The sequence below is a fragment of the Dendrobates tinctorius genome, unplaced genomic scaffold (genome assembly GCF_039654945.1).
Source record: "Dendrobates tinctorius isolate UK_male_01 unplaced genomic scaffold, ASM3965494v1 ptg000016l, whole genome shotgun sequence".
Taxonomy (NCBI): domain Eukaryota; kingdom Metazoa; phylum Chordata; class Amphibia; order Anura; family Dendrobatidae; genus Dendrobates; species Dendrobates tinctorius.
The window spans coordinates 12,923,813-12,940,531 of record NW_027361684.1 but is presented as its reverse complement, the minus strand read 5'-3'; the positions used below and the strand labels follow the sequence as shown (position 1 = coordinate 12,940,531).

At 46.4% G+C, this 16,719-nt stretch overlaps 1 protein-coding gene across 4 annotated transcripts in view; it reads right to left on the bottom strand.

Moving 5' to 3' along the window:
• Positions 1-16,719, bottom strand: part of MYO18A (myosin XVIIIA) — a 410,894-nt gene that overhangs the window by 165,380 nt on the left and 228,795 nt on the right. For all 4 annotated transcript variants that reach the window (XM_073565477.1, XM_073565478.1, XM_073565479.1 and 1 more), the window contains one exon: positions 4,208-4,349. In XM_073565477.1, coding sequence (XP_073421578.1) covers positions 4,208-4,349 — 142 coding nt within the window. The remainder of the gene's footprint in view (positions 1-4,207; positions 4,350-16,719) is intronic.

Sequence of the window (16,719 nt, the reverse complement as noted above, 5' to 3'; positions counted from 1 at the left end):
ATGGCTGGTATTGCCTCTAGGATAGTCTCCCTGGGAATTCTTTGCTCTAGCTGATCTTCTAGGTTATTGATCCATATCTTAAGGGATCTAACCACACCAGTGGCCGCGATGGCCGGTCTAAGTGTTTCAGCTGAGGACTCCCAGGCTTGGTTTAAGACAATCATCTGTCTTTCTATCAGAGGTTCTTTCAGGGAACCTAAATCCTTTAAGGAGCAGGGAGGACTTTCTGGCAACCTTTGATATCGCTACATCAGTTTCGAAGCCTCCTCCCAGGATGAGGACGCTTCTTCATCAAAAGGGTACCTCCTTTACAGGGAACTGATTATGGGACTTCCTCTCTGGTTTTTCCCATTCCCCTTTTAATGAGTTATTGCCAAAAATAGGGAAGACTTACATTTTTCCTCATAGCAAGCTTGCCGAACATAAGTTCTATGGCTTTTGCATCTACCAGCCCCACGGTAGGTCAGACTGCTTTAATAAGCCTGTCCGTACTGTATCCTCTACTAGGAACGTATCTTTCTCATCTGAGCTACCTTCTCAGTAGCGAGATTTAACAGAGGTCTCCTATGGTCTTCCTGAGAGACCAATGAGGGGCTGGTCTATCCCTTGCTTTGCTATCCATGTTTGTTGACTGCAAAGCCCTTCCTGATTGTAGACTTCTGACAATCAGGGATCTCCAGCTCTCAGCAGAGCAAGTGTCTTTTCCTCTACTGTTCTAACAGTACAGGTCTGACACAACCCCTTATTCCAACGGGACTTTTTTTTTTTTTTTAACATAAGGAATATTCCTTATTCCTAGCATTTAATTTACCCCTTTTTTAGGGACCTCCTATACTCTACCCCATCAATGTATGTGAGAAGAGGGGAGAGAGGAGACAAGAGAGAGAAAGAACAGACATTATCGTACTGGACTTTCTTGAAGCTCACTCACCACTCGAACGCTTCACAAGACGGATACCGGATCTGGAGGCTGACCGGTCTGTACACATGACTCCCATCGGGACTGTGGACCCCTCCTTGTTAACACCTTGACGATCCTCCCGTACGCTGTCCGAGCGGCTTCCACTGTAGTTATGGCACGTCTGGCTCCTCTCATCTGAGCGAGACCGCCACTCCTGCACCTCCTGGCGCGGCTGTAAGTGCTCTGACAAAAAAAGGCTCTCAATCTTAACAAGTTAGCTGCTTCCGCTTTCAGATGAGAACAGTCACATTCAACCTAGAATGGTTGGTGACCCCTGCCAGCACTTCTGACAGCATTACCCCATTTTTTTTTTTTTGTTTTAATTAACTGATCACCTGGTTGATCCTGCACCTGCCGGTCACCTGCGCTTCCTGGGTGTTATCCACATGCGCACTACATCCGACTTGTTTGCACCCACAGTAACCAGTACTGGTGTGTGCTGATCTCCTCCCCGTGCCTACCCCGGAGCATGCCAGCCTTTCCCCGGGTGCGCGCTCCCTTTCTACGCTCGGGGAGTCTTTCTGGCCAGTTCCTGGTGCGCGTCTCTGTCCTGCCACTTGCGGTGCGTGCCCGGCTCCTGGCGTTCTTCTGACGCCTGGCCGCCATGGCACCGCCGCCCCCTCCCTACCTGGACCTGCCCGGAGGGGGCGAACACGCTGCACCACCCCTGGCTACCAAGACGCCTGGTCACCTCCTCCATACCTGTGCTGGATTTTACCTGGAGGGAGCGATCACGCCGCTGGCCACCACCGATTCCTGCAGGTACTGCTTCTTCTTTATGGCCCAAATGGTGACCGGAGTCGTGGGTTCAACAGGGAGGGATTCCGAGAGGGTCCTCCGAGGAGTCTTACCTCTGCCCGGGCACCGATGTGCCTCACGGGCTGCATGGCCACCAGATGTCAACAGTGAGGGAGCACAAAAGTGGCCTCCGTGGACTCCTATGGGGTATGTCGGCATCTGGGAGGGTACACCCAATGTGGTCTCCGAGGCATTAACTTCACCCGGGCAATTGCCTCACGGGCTGTGGCCATGCACTCGCTCGGGGGGGCATAGGAATATATGGCCCCAAAGGCGACTACCAGTATCTGGTGACGGGTGTAGCAGACCGGTGCCTGCCAGTAATCACCCGACCCAGGCATCCTCTTCTTCCAGAATCTTCAAGAGGTTTTCATCTTGAGGGTTCCCCATCGAGGACAGGAAACCAACTGATGCGGAGAGAGGAGCCACCCCTTTTATCTTGAAGGTTTGCTGTCCTCATTGGGTGGATCCCCTCTCTCGTGGTGCCGTCATGTAGAATGGAAAAATATATATTTATTTTTAATAGTTTAGAGTAGAGTAGGGCCCGGCCGAGTCTCCCGTGTTGTGGTATCACCTTAAAAATTATTTTGGCCAGAACAAAAGCTGCTGGTTATATGAGTGATCTGGTGTTTGATGGTAACTGTTAATATCAGAATGTAGTGCACAGCCTGGCCTGCCGGTCAGTCAAGTGAGACAGCTGCATAGAAATATATGCAGCTGTCACACTCGGGTCAGGAGAGCCGCTGGCCAGAATCTGCACTGTTCTGATCTCGTTCCAATTTATTTTTTTTCAAGTGTTTCACTGCGCCCCTACTTGTATATGTTTGAGGAAAAGGTGTGGCTTAAATGGGTGTGGCTTAAATGGGTGTGGTTTTCTTACATATAAACACAACCTGTTGTTAAAAATTTGAATCCCACCCCTGGAGATAAGCCCCCGATCTACCCTGAAAGAGAAGAAAAAGATTATACTCACCAGGGGGCGGTCCGGTCTTGGTCCGATTGGTGTTGTGGTCCGGCGCCTCCCATCTTCTAACGGCGACGTCCTCTTCTTTGCTGCTTGTCGTGGCTGCGGCGCAGGCACACTGCTCTGCCCTTTGGAGGGCAGAGCAGAGTACTGCAGTGCGCAGGTGCCGGGAGAGGTCCACAGCCTGCGCATTGCGGTATTCTGCTCTGCCCTCAATAGGGCACAGCAGTGCGCCTGCGCAGGAGCCATGACAGGAAGGAAAGAAGAGGACGGCAGCGTATGAAGATGGGAGGCACCGGACCGGACTGCGAAACCCATCGAACCGGACCGCCCCCCCGGTGAGTATAATCTAACTCCTTTTTCTTATCTACAGCATTACAGAATGCTGTAGATAAGCCCCTGATGTCGGTGCCGGCAGCTCATATTCGAAAAAAGGGGTGACAGATTCCCTTTAATGAAACTCAATTGCAAAAATTATTTTTAGCCAAAAATACATGCACTTGACAGAAAAAAAAAAAAAATAATATATATATATCCCCAAGAATAGACAATCCTTTTAAAAATATAATTTCTCAATATTCAGTAATGACACAGTCCATCTGTCAGAAGGCAGTAAATGCTAGGGGTCTCATCATAATTTAGAGCAGTGCTCCTCATACCGAGGCGCAGACCTTTTAGGCTCCCACAATTTTTGGCGATTCAATACTGGTGATGCAGTTTTGACTATGATCACATTTCTCTGGCAATAACATAATTTGGCGTGTCAACAGAACAGATGCCCACAATCCCGGGAAGGTGGCATCCTGCTGTTGCATTCATGACCACGTAAATGGAGAGAGGTGGCTGGGCATTTGGTTGGGGAACTCAAGTTCAAGTTCTCAGGAAAGGTCCAGCTAGGTTAAACTACATAGCAAATCAGAAGAACTATTCTACATTTCTAACTGGAAGCAGTTGCCATTATTATTATTATTATTACACCTACTACATATTGAATTAGAATCTTGGAGATAGGACTACCCCTTTTAAGGGTTGGCATCATGCATATTATCCCTACGTATTGGCCATAATGGAAGACAACTAAAAAGAGCATCCCTTTTTCTAGAGCACCAGGCACATCCATGTTTTATGCAAAAGCCCACTGATCGCTACATGTGTGTCCCATGTGGTGACAATGCAGAGGAACTGAAGACTTGCCTTTGGATTACCGGATTATTTTAGGACCCTCCCAACAAAGGGAGATTATACACAGTGGATAACCTCCTCATATGTAAAGTAGCGCAACTTTTTTTTTTATGTAATTCATAACCTTGAGATTAGTATATAATAGTCCCACCAAAGGAAGCTTCACGACAGGTTCCTGGTAGGAGGACAAGATTATGCTTTGTACACAGCACAAAATTAAAAAAGATTGAAAAAATGTAAAAAATAATATAATATGATTGTTATAGGAGAAAAAAAAAAAACTAAAAGAACATTTTTATTACCAGTCTCTTCTCCTTCCTGAGGTCCATAGTAAGTAAAAAGTCGCTCCAAAAGGGTGCTCTCATTGCCACCAGGCTGCAATGCTTCTTCCTCCAGCAACCACAAAAGACCTCTGGCCTCATCAGTCCTTGCAATGGTCCTTACCTGCGATTAAAACCAAGTTCAATATTCAAGAAGCAATTCTCCCTTCTCCTCCTGTCAAACAATAGTTTGTGACTTATTTTTCATGTGGAAAAGGAGTGTGAGCACAAGGAATAAGAGCGGCTAACAAACCCCCATTAATCACAGTAACAAACAGCTCCGTCCCCTCTTATCCACAATCTCATTTCTCCAGTCCTCCAGGCAGCTTGGCTTCTAATTGCCAGCCTGATTTTCTTGATGAAATGGCAATAAAGAAAAAGGGGATAAAAAAAAAAAAACAACAAGGCAGACGAGTCAGCAGGAGTAATTCTCGGCCCTATTTTAAAAAGACACTTGAAGAGAGCAATCAATACTTAATGCTGGAGACAGAAAACACATCATTTTCTAGTAAAACGTTTTAGTCTGGTTTCTTGGCTCTTTTGAACATTTAGTGAGGGTGGGACTACAAGGTAAAATTACTGCCCTCATCGCTGGGCAAGATAAAGATCCACCACACATTGTCCCTCTACCTCCTTCACATTCACCAATTAATGCTCGTGAACTACAAGGCATTTTTTTGCTCCTTAATGGGTTTTTAAGATCAATACAACTTTAGTTTCTAAACGTATTTTTATCGTGAAGCGCAGAGATCATACCTATCTAATACCATGACAGCACAAACCGGACAGATAAATAATGTAAAAAAGGGGGCACGTTTTCAAAGCTACACCATATTCTTAGTACAAGGTTGCCATTACCGACCCTTTATGGCGAAGGAAATTTTATTTAGATTTTTAGAGCAAGTCCAAATGTAGAATAAGTTGTAGAAAGTGCGGCAAATCATTAGAAAATCTGTATTGCAGGGGGTGACATCAGATGTAAAAATCCGTAGCATTTCTGTAAAAGAATTCTGCACGGCTTTATCATGCTTGATGTTGATGGACGGTAACGTTATAGCGGATTAATTACGCGCATGACACCAAGTGGGCTTCGTCGTCTTAAAAGTACACAGTTTAATCAAGACAAAGTAAAAATGAAATTAGGCCTTTACTCAACCATGCCATATTTCAGATTATAATAAGCACTGGCCTCACGGTGGCTCAGTGGTTAGCAGTCCTGGGTTCAAATTTCACTAAGAACAACATCCTTGGTTTTCCCCATGTTTGCACCGGCTACTCCGATTTCATCCCACACTCCAAAAAAGCCCTTGGACTATTGAGCATGGGTGTGACAGACCGTGCACCATTTGTAACCATCGGTATGGACCATCAACGTTCTTCATAACCATACTAGGGTAGAATTGTGCGCTGTGGCCAATAAGATCCGATTTTAAACAAAATGTCAAATTTTGTATATATTCTGTGACCATTTATTTTCCTTCTATAGCTTTTATCCCCCTGCTATTGCAAGGTAAAATAGCAATTTTGAGCACAAATAGCCTAAAGGCCCCTCATACACATTAGACTAATGTCAGCCAAGCCCGCCAATATTGAGGCACTTGACTGACTAACATTTATGGAGACTGCTTGGCAACTAATCATCGAGGGAAGTGTTGACTGGGCATGTCAGATTTCACACTGCCGATCCCACTGTCTCCTGGAGAAAAAGCAGCTGTGAGACATGTCCGGTGACTGCTTTCTCAGAGAACACTGGAGCACTCAGCAAAACGAGCGCTCCTGTGTATGACAGAGCCAGCCGAGGTGGACATACATGTTAGATAGCCATTAGCCGAACATATGCTCAGCCGACAGCCTTCTCCCCCAACTCCCCATTCACACGAACTCTCTGCTAGACCGAGTGCTCCTGCGTTCTCTTTAAGAAAGCCACTGTCAGTATTATCTGTTGGTGACTTATTTCCCCACGAAAGAAGAATAGGTCGATTAAACTCTAAGCACCCCCATCCCTATCATCTCCCACCAGATTATACAGTATCAAGAAACGGTTGGGAGATAATCATACATATTAGATGGTTGGCTGCTCCCGCCAATAGCAATGGGTTCAGCCGTCTTCTGTCTATCCTGTATGGGGGCATTAAATTATGCAAGATACGGCTCATGCCCATCATCGTTTCAACAATTCATACCGTAAAGATCCATAGTATGGTAAATGCTATGTGCCCATAACTTTACCACGGTTTTTACTCTGAAGGCACAAATCAAATTTTTTTTTACCAAGCCAGAAAAAAAAAATACAGACTGTGGCATTGTTTTCAAGGAGGTGAATATTGACTTCTGTAATATAGATCCCTTGGGCCTCCACGTTTGGTAGGTCAGGGGCCCTTACTTGGCCACTATTCTGCTCTATGGTTGAAGGGAGGCAGCGTACACGGATAAAAACAAACAACTTTGTCCTGTACGTGACTGCCTGATCAATCACTTGCCATGATTCTCTATGGTAGCAAACTGAATTTATACTTTTGATCTTTTATCGCAGATCCACAAGTCATGAGCAATTCTAGCGTTGTGAAGGGATTTGTTTCAAGGACAGAAGGTTATCTGGTGCTGATCACAAGCACCTTGGCAATTGGAAAAATCGTAACTACTTTTATTATACCTTTTTTGTGCAACATGTACAGATGCCATTGATTTGCTAGGGACCACGCTCATGGACCGCCTACTCCCCTACTTCTATTCATGAGGTCTATATTTTTTTATCTCATGGATGGCCTCGGTTATTTAAAGGCAATTTGCTGTACGGACTGTGTGTGCACTTTACAGTATTGTGTGGGCATGTACAGGACTCACATGGCATTAAACGTGTCAAAAAGACACCGCGTTATTGTACAGTCATATAATTTATATGATTAGAAGGTGAATTTCATGGCTATGATCTACTAGAACATCATTGCTCTTTGTGGTTAAAGGATGTAACGCAGCTATATCATTCTCCTCTAAACTCGCGGACGTGTCGGGAATAGCTTTTGCTCTGCATCCCATCGAGACATACCGTCTCCTCATTAAAGTAACATCTGACAAAACTGCTCTCAGCAATTCTGTCCAGATTGTTTATGCATGGCTGCTACACAAAATCCAGAATGACTAAAGTCATATCTAAAGAGAGTCCTTCTTCATCTGCCATGGCAAATGCATAGTCATCGGAGTTGTAGTGGCCATTTCTGGTGAAAAAATTACTTCCACGTTGTAGTCCCCTACAATTTATACATTACAAACCAGAAATTTTCACTTTTTCACAATTGAGTCCCAATCCATGAAAGCATAAGCTTAGTAACAATGGACTTTATCAGTTATTCCCAGTGTAAAGGCAACAATATCTATCACTTACAAAGATCACTAAGCCAGTAGACCATTAAGCATGTTATGTGATATAAGGAGTTATGTGATATAAGGCTTTAGGTCAGGGGTGTACAACCTGCAGCCTGGGGGCCACATGAGGGCCATGATACCTTTCAGTTTGGCCCTCAACCATCTGCATAGTGTCTGATGACATGTATTTTCCATGTCATGGAGAATATCAGTGGTACATAGGACGGGTAATTATGAATGGTGTGCTGTGTCCCGGCATATGGCTTGTCCAGAAATGACCAGAGTCTTGACTCCTATAGCACAGAAAGGAGTAGATGAGGTGAAGAAGTGACCATATGGACTGCTGTTACATTCATTATAGTTTATGGGAGAAGAGAAAAAACTCGACAGCTTTGGCATCTGGCAAATAGTACAATGTAGAGAACTGATTGCATGGTCTCTGCCTTTCTGGATTGTAAACCCATGAGTTGGCACCTCTACCTTCCCGATAGGTGGTAGCTCCATAAATGGAACCAGCACCTATTGGTAATTATGGGACACACCTTCAGTATGAAACGAATGTTTCAGAAGGTAATACTTCGGTAACACTGTGGCACGCGGAGTTAGTATCCTCTGACAATGTGGCCCTTGGACCCACAAAGGGTTTTAGGTACAACGTTCTGTATAGCTGTGTCAATGATTAACTAGTCAGAAACTGAATATACTCAATCCCCTACATAGAAGGGAACCAAAGGAGGTATAAGGACTCTGCAGACCTATTACACAGAGGGCTCTTTCTCCTCCAGTTTCAAGTAGTGATATTAGCAGACAAAAATAACAGTGACGTGTGCCATCCGATCTCTAATCGGCGGAGAGGGCTTACACAGACGTGGGGCCTATGTACTTTTTAGCATTATACACACTTAACATAGTTCAGCATAACATATCTGTATGCCTCATTAGAAAGTGCTCCTTCAAGATTTTAATTCATAAGTTGTTTTTTTTAAGTCAAAATAAATGTATTTTTTTTTTTTTTTTTTTAAGTACATGCATTAGTTGTTCAGCATCATAAATAAAAAATACAGAATACATACTATTGGACAAATAAATGTCACAAAATGTCTTCATCCCCTTAAAAAAAAAAAAAAAAAAAAAAAATAACACCATCTGTATCTTGGAGGGAAAGTGCCATGGACAAAAAATGTCTCCATTTTCTTACTAACCAACAGCTTACCCCTGGCAATAGCATTTTAGTCCCCTTCACCCTTCAAAGTAGCAGAAAAAAAAACGAACAACAAAAAAGTGATCACCTTATTATAGGTTTATAGCTATATAATCTCCAGACTGCGATAACAAACAAGTTTATTTTTAAGTTTTAGCCTTTTGCTGAACTCATCCGATGGTGGCAGTGGGACCAGACATATTATAATATACGTGTATAATATTGTCATTTCTTACGCTATGAATTTCAGGGAACTTCTTTGACTTGAAGGGTAACACAAAATTAAGTAAACTCACGTGTATTTTGGTGTTGCCTTCTGATGAATATCCGCAGTGTAAAACGTGAACCATAAATGTCAATCACAGCAGTGATTACTAAGGTTTAGCACTGAACATAAAATAAATGAGGCGTCACAACTTTCAACCAGAGGCCATTAAGAGGTAAAAGCAATTCATATGGGATTTTATATTCATAGGAGCCAATAATTTCCCATCTGGCTTAGGATGAATTCTGGGATGGAATGTAAAAGTTTCAGACAGATCTCTGAGATTTACAGAGAACTGATGGGGTCATTTTCGGTGGTCAATGCTAATATATAGGAGTCAAAGACTTGTTGTCAGTGTGTTTTAAGGCTGAATTCAGAAGTCTGTATCTCTGTCAAAATACGGAACGTGGTGTATCAAATGGCCATGGGTCTCCTGACCTAAACAGACAGCCAAATAAGCCTATATTAACCCTTTCACAACATGTGCCGTAATAGTACTGTGCATGTCATGTCTCTCCCTTTGAATCTGGGACTCTTTCCAGGCACATGTCAGCTGTTTTAAACAGCTGACATGTGCCCAGAACAGCCGCGGGTGGAATCACGATCCACCAGTGGCTATTAACCCATTAAATGCCACTGTCAAACGCTGACAGCGGCATTTATCATGCGCTTCTGGCAATTGCACCAGAAATCTGCCCATTGGTGACCCCCGTCTCTTGATCAGGGGTCACCGATGGGTTGGCATGACAACTAGAGGTCTCCTGGAGACCTCCATGGTTGTCACTGCCAGATTGCTACAAGGGTCGCTCAGTGGTCGGCGCTTGTTCAAGTGAGGTTTTCTGCTACATACAGGTGATCTGATCATCGCCTGTATGTACCAGAGCAGATCGAGTTATGGCAGCTTCTAGTCTCCCATGGAGACTATTGAAGCATGCCAAAAGTAAAAAAGAAACAAACAAAAAAAAAAACAAAAAAACAACTCGTTCTGCAAAAGACAAGCCCTCACATGGCCATATTGACAGACAAATTAAAAAAAAGTTATGGCTCTGGCAAGAAGGGGAGCGAAAAACAAATGCAAAAACAAAAAAGGTCTTCGTCACAAAGGGGTTAAACAGTCAAGTTCATGTCAGGAGACCTGCAGCCTGCCAATGCATCCCGATCCATTCTCAGACTGCCATATACGGAAGTCTGAAGGCGCACTTGGAGAAATTGTTGCCTTCCACATAAAGCTACAATTAGCCTTAAACAGATCTCCTAGTTGCTGTAGGCGGTCACATTTACGTCTCTCTGTTGCAGATGTCATAGCTCCTGTACCTGAGTTGTCATAGTACATCAGAAACTTGGACCCAAAACATAATTTGGGGTCCAAGGGCCACATTGTCAGAGCAAAGCAACTCAAGAGGCCACAGTGTTACATGAAGAAAAAAAAAAAAAAAACACCACCGTGCAGTTATGTACAATAATAGCCCGGATGGGAAAGGGTTAAATCCAAAACCGAAATCTTGAAAATGGATAATAAAAGACAAATGACAAAGTATCAAGTTGCATAACTGTTTTAGTGATAAAGGATTCTTCTTTTCCGGTTTCTTCAGGAGAGCATGACTGCTTTGCCTCCTGGCTTTCTGGGAGTGTGGATGTGGCGCGATGATTGACAGCTTGGATTTTTTGCGCCACTCACTGGTTCGGTGTCCTCCCATGCTGCTGGAAGAGGCAGCTTTGCCTCTCTGCAGCATCGGAGGAGCATGGGGGGACTAAAGCTTCAGAGAAGTGTTTGCAAGCTGGATTGGAAAGAGCTTGTATGCTTGTGCACTTTGCCTAAGAAAAAGGCCAGCTCTGATAGACTACAGCTGTAGTTGGGAACTTAGGGAAAAACAAGCCGCAAATTGTAGAAATAAAAATCCTCCATTCTTGAGATTTTAATATGCAGTAAACTGATAAACTGTTTACATTTAGAACTGCAATTTTACCCATTTAAGAAGTTGAGACAGCAGTTTAAAACTACACCCAGACAGCCCATGGATGATGAAGAGTCAGGCAGTCTGCGCTGTACACTGCAGAGACGTTCTAAAACGTCGCTGCACAGAAGAGTAAGGGAACAGGAGCATTACTAAAGAGGCTGTCCACCATTTTTTCATTGACGATCTATCCATAAGGATAGGTTATCTATGTCCGATTGGTCGGAGTCCCGACACCCCTGCCGATGAGCCGTTCTCAACGTCAAGGGTGGCGGCTGTTGGCTAGAATTGCTCCATTGCGGAGGTGTTGGGTCTTCTGATACTGGTGGTGGCAGGGTACTACACATCCGCCTAATACAGAGCAGTTCTGGTCGCTGACACGAACAATTGATCGGTGGGGATGCTAGGTGTCGGACCCCAGCCGATGGCATTGATGACCTATCCTAAAAATATGTGAAAAATGAGGATGAATGAACTCATGGAGATCAACATCCAACACTGCGGAGACACCATCACATGTTTCTCAATGCAGTGATTCTAGAGCAATGCCCCCATCCCTTATGGGAAATATGTAAAAATATGCAAAACACAAGCCGCAGAGACACCATCACATGTTTCTCAACGCAAGCAATGACTAGCCAGGTCACAGTCTTTTACTACGCATTGCTCCTACTGGCCAGTTTCCTACTCCACACTGATGAGGGGCAATACCCCGAAACAGCTGTCTGTGGATGGATACCATGTTTTGGCATAGGTGGTTTCCTTCATTGGAGACTGCCCTTCCCGTGGTTGTTCCTTCCCGGGGAAAGACCTGGCTAGTCATTGCTTGCGCTGAGAAACATGTGATGGTGTTTTGCAATCCTAAAAATATGTCATCAATGAAAAAGTAGTAGAAATCTTTAAGAAAAGCATAATAACAAGAGGATAGGAGACCCAGACAGACCTGCTAAGCAGTTAGGAGGCCAAATTTCCACTATAACAGGGACTAAAGTACCACTAAAAAAAATAAAATAAAACCTGCACACCTTTAGTATTAAATTAATGTGCAGGTGCACAAAGACACTGTGTGGCCAATATACAAACCTACACAGACGATGCATCAGAACATTGCGACAATGAACGCCACTTTTACGGTAAAAGCTGTATATGTCCTATTTTTTGCACACCACTATGGGGAAACTAATGTTAGATGGCAGCCATTCGGAAAAACGTTCTTTCATGTAATGAACAGCTAGAACTAGGATGTCAACTCTGGCTGACAGAGGTGGGAACCCCTACTATTAATTCCACATGTTTTTTCAGAAAGCTACCTTTTTAAATACATGGTTGAAAAAAAAATATTGCAACACGACTGATGATTTTGAATGCCAACAAACGTTTATTAGTCGGGCATTGGTTGAGTTATTGCTCCTTTCACAAACCCACCTGATGATTGTTGATTTTGGTTGAATTTGGCCATTTTGAATGACTTAAATCATCTGTTTGGCCACACCTACAGTTAAGGGGGTTTTACACTAAGCGATATCGCTAGCAATATCGCTAAAACGTCACTGGTTTTGTGACGTTATAGCGATATTGCTAGTGATATCGCTATGTGTGATACTTACCAGCGACCGGCTCCCCCGCTGTCCATCGCTGATCGCGCGAGAATGTCCGGCTCCATTTCTCGTCGTCTGCTTCCTGCTGGGCTTCCTGCTGTGACGTCCAGCGACGCGTGGACGCGGGTGGGAGGACGCAGGATCGCTGTGTGTGAATGGTAAGTATCGTGCGCTGCGTCGCTGCTGCATCGCTGTGAGATCTTTCTGTGTGAAAGCTCACTAGCGATCATTTAGCGATGCACCAGCGATCCTGACCGGGTCGTATCGCTGGTTGGATCGCTGGTGCATCGCTAAATGTAAAAGGGCCTTTATGGCGAAAGTGTTGGCACCCTTTAAATTGTTTCAGAAAATGAAGTATTTCTCCCAGATAATTATTGCAATTATGTATGTTTTGTTATACACCTGTTTATTTCCTTTGTGTGTATTGCAACAATGCAAAACAGAAGGAAAAAGGAAAAATTGGACATAATTTCACACAAGACTCCAAAAAATGGGCTGGATAAAATTGCTGGCAACTTACCAAAATTGTGGGTAAACAACTTTGTTTCAAACATGTGATGCTCATTCAAACTCACTTGAGGCAAGTAACAGATGTTGGCAGTATGAAAACCACACCTGAAACTAGATAAAAAGGGCAGGTGACACAATCATTGCATCATGACCCATTTGCCTTTTTTTTCTCTGTTCTTTTGTGTTGTTCCAATATAAAATTTTGCCACCTTCCACGAAAAAATAAAAATTAAAATTATACTCTCCTAACTTGCGATACTGGGTCCTCTTCTTCACACACAGAGCAGGCTGGCACAGTCCACACACTGAAGTCACGTTACTGTGCCGCCTGTGCCCGGACACGAATGTGCTACAGGACATAGAGTTTTTGTTAGGCGTCGGGTTCCTGTTGCTGAACAGCGGGAATCCCAAGCTCTGCTCCCGGCAGTCTCCCATTCCTACACAGCCGCAGAGGAGGTTGCTCAGCAAACTCGTCGGTCCCGGCACTCTGCCCAGACCACCTCCGTGGGTTTGCTTGCTGCAGCCACCTCTGGCACAACTATGGCAGTGCAGGCTGCTCAGCAGCGAGATTCTCCAGGGACTAAGTCCTCATGTGGGGCCACTGAGCATGCTCGTTGTCATGCTCGCCATGCCTGTCATGTCCACCATGTCTGTTTTGCCTCAAGAACCCCTGGAGCGGTGTGCATGAGCATCTCGTGTCTGCTATCCTGCATGTTTCCTAGAGTAATGTGCACACTCACCTCTTGTCTGTTCAGCTGCAGGATGCCTGCGTTTCTGCTCTGCCTTCTGTGATCATCTCGTCATGTCTAGAATCCCTGATCATGTGTCCTTCCTATGTTCTAGCATAGGCTGGTTCTGCATTCGTCTCTGCATGTCTGAAACCCTGATCATGTGACCTTTCCTAGGATCCTGCACTGTCCGGTTCTGCAATCATCCCTGCATGTCTGGAATCCTGATCATGTGACTGCGCTCTGTGATCCTAGAGGATCTGAACTGGAAGCTCTTCCCTGGTCCTGACCCGGAAGTGGTGGTGCTATGCCCTATATCAGACCGCCCCTTCCTATGCTCAGGGCCTGAGTATTGTGTTGCTTCCCTGCATGGCTGCTTGGTCTGCTGGGTTGCTCCCTCTATTCTGTGCCCATGCACTCTGCTCTGCCGTGAGTCTCTGCACACGCTCCGTGCTCGTATTCCATCTCTTGCCTTGTACTTTGTCTCGTGTTGACCTCCGTGCTCTATTTGTCCTCGCTATGTCTTCTTGTTATGTCCGTTCTATACCCTGTCCCTGGCGTGTCTCCTATACGTGCAGGCTCCGCTCTGTACCCTGTCTAGTCCCAAGGTTCTCCCTTGGCCCGGCTCTGGGCTTCTGCCTACGCTCCGCTGCTAGACTCTGTCCCTGACGTGTCTGTCTACACGTGCAGGCCTCCGCTCTGTACCTTGTCTAGTCCCAAGGTTGTCCCTTGGCCCTGCTCTGGGCTTCGACCTATGCTCCGCTGCTAGACTCTGTCCCTGACGTGTCTGTCTACACGTGCAGGCCTCCGTTCTGTGCTCTGTCCCTGGCGTGCCCCTCGGTACGCGCAGGCCTCGCCTTGTACTTTGCCCCTGGCATGTCCTTTGCATGCGCAGGGTCCTGTCTACTACTCTATGCCTTGTCTCTGATACTTCGTGCACTCTTGCACTTTTCGTACTAGGCTTTGCTGTGCTGTCTGCACGCGTCTCTGTCCTGTATCTTTACGTAGCCTGGCCTTGTGGCTCCGTGCCTCCGTGCACGTGCCTGGTCGCCTGTGCCTGCCTGGTGTGCCTCAGCCGTGCTCGCCTGTGTGCCTCAACCGTGCCCCCGTCCAGTGCTATAGTGGTTTCCGGCTGCGTGGCCGCAGCGGTGCCGCCTCTAGTCGTGCCCGCTTGCTTATGCCATCATCGGTACCACATGCCGGTGCTCCCTGCTGTGGTCTCCGTGCTCCCTTGCATGCACGCTGGTTCTCGTGCTGTGCCTTTTCGTGCTACTCTTGCACAAAGCCTTTTGCCTCTTTTGCTCTGAACCCTAGTTTGCCTGCCGGATTCCGTAACCTGCCGACCGCTGCCAGAGGTCCGGACCTAGATGACTGCGGCCTGATGTCCGTAGCCTGATTCCTGGACCCTGTCGGTCGATGCCAGCACCCCGGATTCCGATGCCATTGAACCCGTCCCTGGCGTGCCCTCGCACGCGCAAGCCACCGTCCTTGTGCTCCTCCCTGGCGTGCCCGCGCAGGCCTCCGTCCTTGTACCCGTCCCTGGCATGCCCCTCGGCATGCGCAGGTCTCCGTTCTGTGAATCTGATCCTGGCGTGTCTCCTTGCACGCACCCTGTTTTGTCTCCTAGCTTGTCTGCCGGATTCCTGAAGCCAGCTGACTACTGCCGGAGGTCTGTAGCCAGATGTCTACACTCTGATGCCTGGACCCTGTCAGCCCTTGCCAGTCTTCCGGAGTCTGATTCCTCGCACCCTGCCTTGGACTTTGGGGTGCCCTGGCATGCACACCTTGTTATATGGATTCTGTGTGTTCACGTTTCGCACCTGTTTTACCTTGAAGAGTTCCTCATGCCTTGGACCTCGGCTTGCCCTTGCACGCATCTTGCTTTGCGTTCTTTGTATGTTCACCTTTGCACCTGTTGTACCCTGAAGTGTTCCTGAATTAAGTTTACTTGAACTAATGCCTTGTCTCGTCTTGCTTCCTGAGCCGGCCGTCTGGTCCAGCAGCCGTGGTGGCTCACCCCCATGGTCTTGCCCCTGATACTCCCTGTATAGGGGGTGGTTCCTCACTAGGTCAGCTCGCCCTAGGTGGGTGGGTACCACGGCCCAGAGGGTCCACTCTTTCAAAGAAGAACGACTCAGCGTAAGCTGATGTTCGTCACACCCGTGGAGTGGTCTCCCATTGGAGATCGACGGTCACATGCTCAGGTCCTGCTCCTGTTCGGATTGGCCCATCTGAGAAGACAGGAAGGTCCCGGACGCTCGCGGCTATAAAAGGTTCGCATGGCCGCTCGGCCATGCATTAGGATACACTGTATTTTCAGACTATGAGGAGTGAGTGATGTATGCACGTATGAATGTCTCTGGTGACTGACTCATTATGAAACCCCTACCCTTGGTACACATGTGTTGTGCAGCTTAGCCTGCTAGCGCCCAGGCTTAGGTAGGGCAGAGTCGGAGTCAGGCATTAGTCCCCATCAGTAACTCGGCACGCCACAGTGCACGTGCTCCACCCTCCGTAGCCAGCGTCTATAGCGGCGTTCGCGGCTGCGACGCCGTGAGCGAGGAGGGCCTAGAGGAACTCTAACCCAGTGTCCTTGGGGTAGAGTTCTGTGGCCGCTTTCTGTGCGCTTTTTGGCCGGGCTCTGTGAGCTAAACAGGGTCCGGTATTTGCGTTCAGCGGCTGTGCAGCTCTGTGAGTCAACAGAGTTTGCTCCTGTTCACACTGGGTGATGTAACCCACGTGTGACTGTTTTCACGCCGCTCTATTCTTCCGCCATTACCTAGCAGCAGTGTACCACCTCTGCATGGTGGACCCCGGGCTGTGAACGCACCTACTATTATTTATAATTTGGTGCGCTCCGTCAGCCTTAACAGT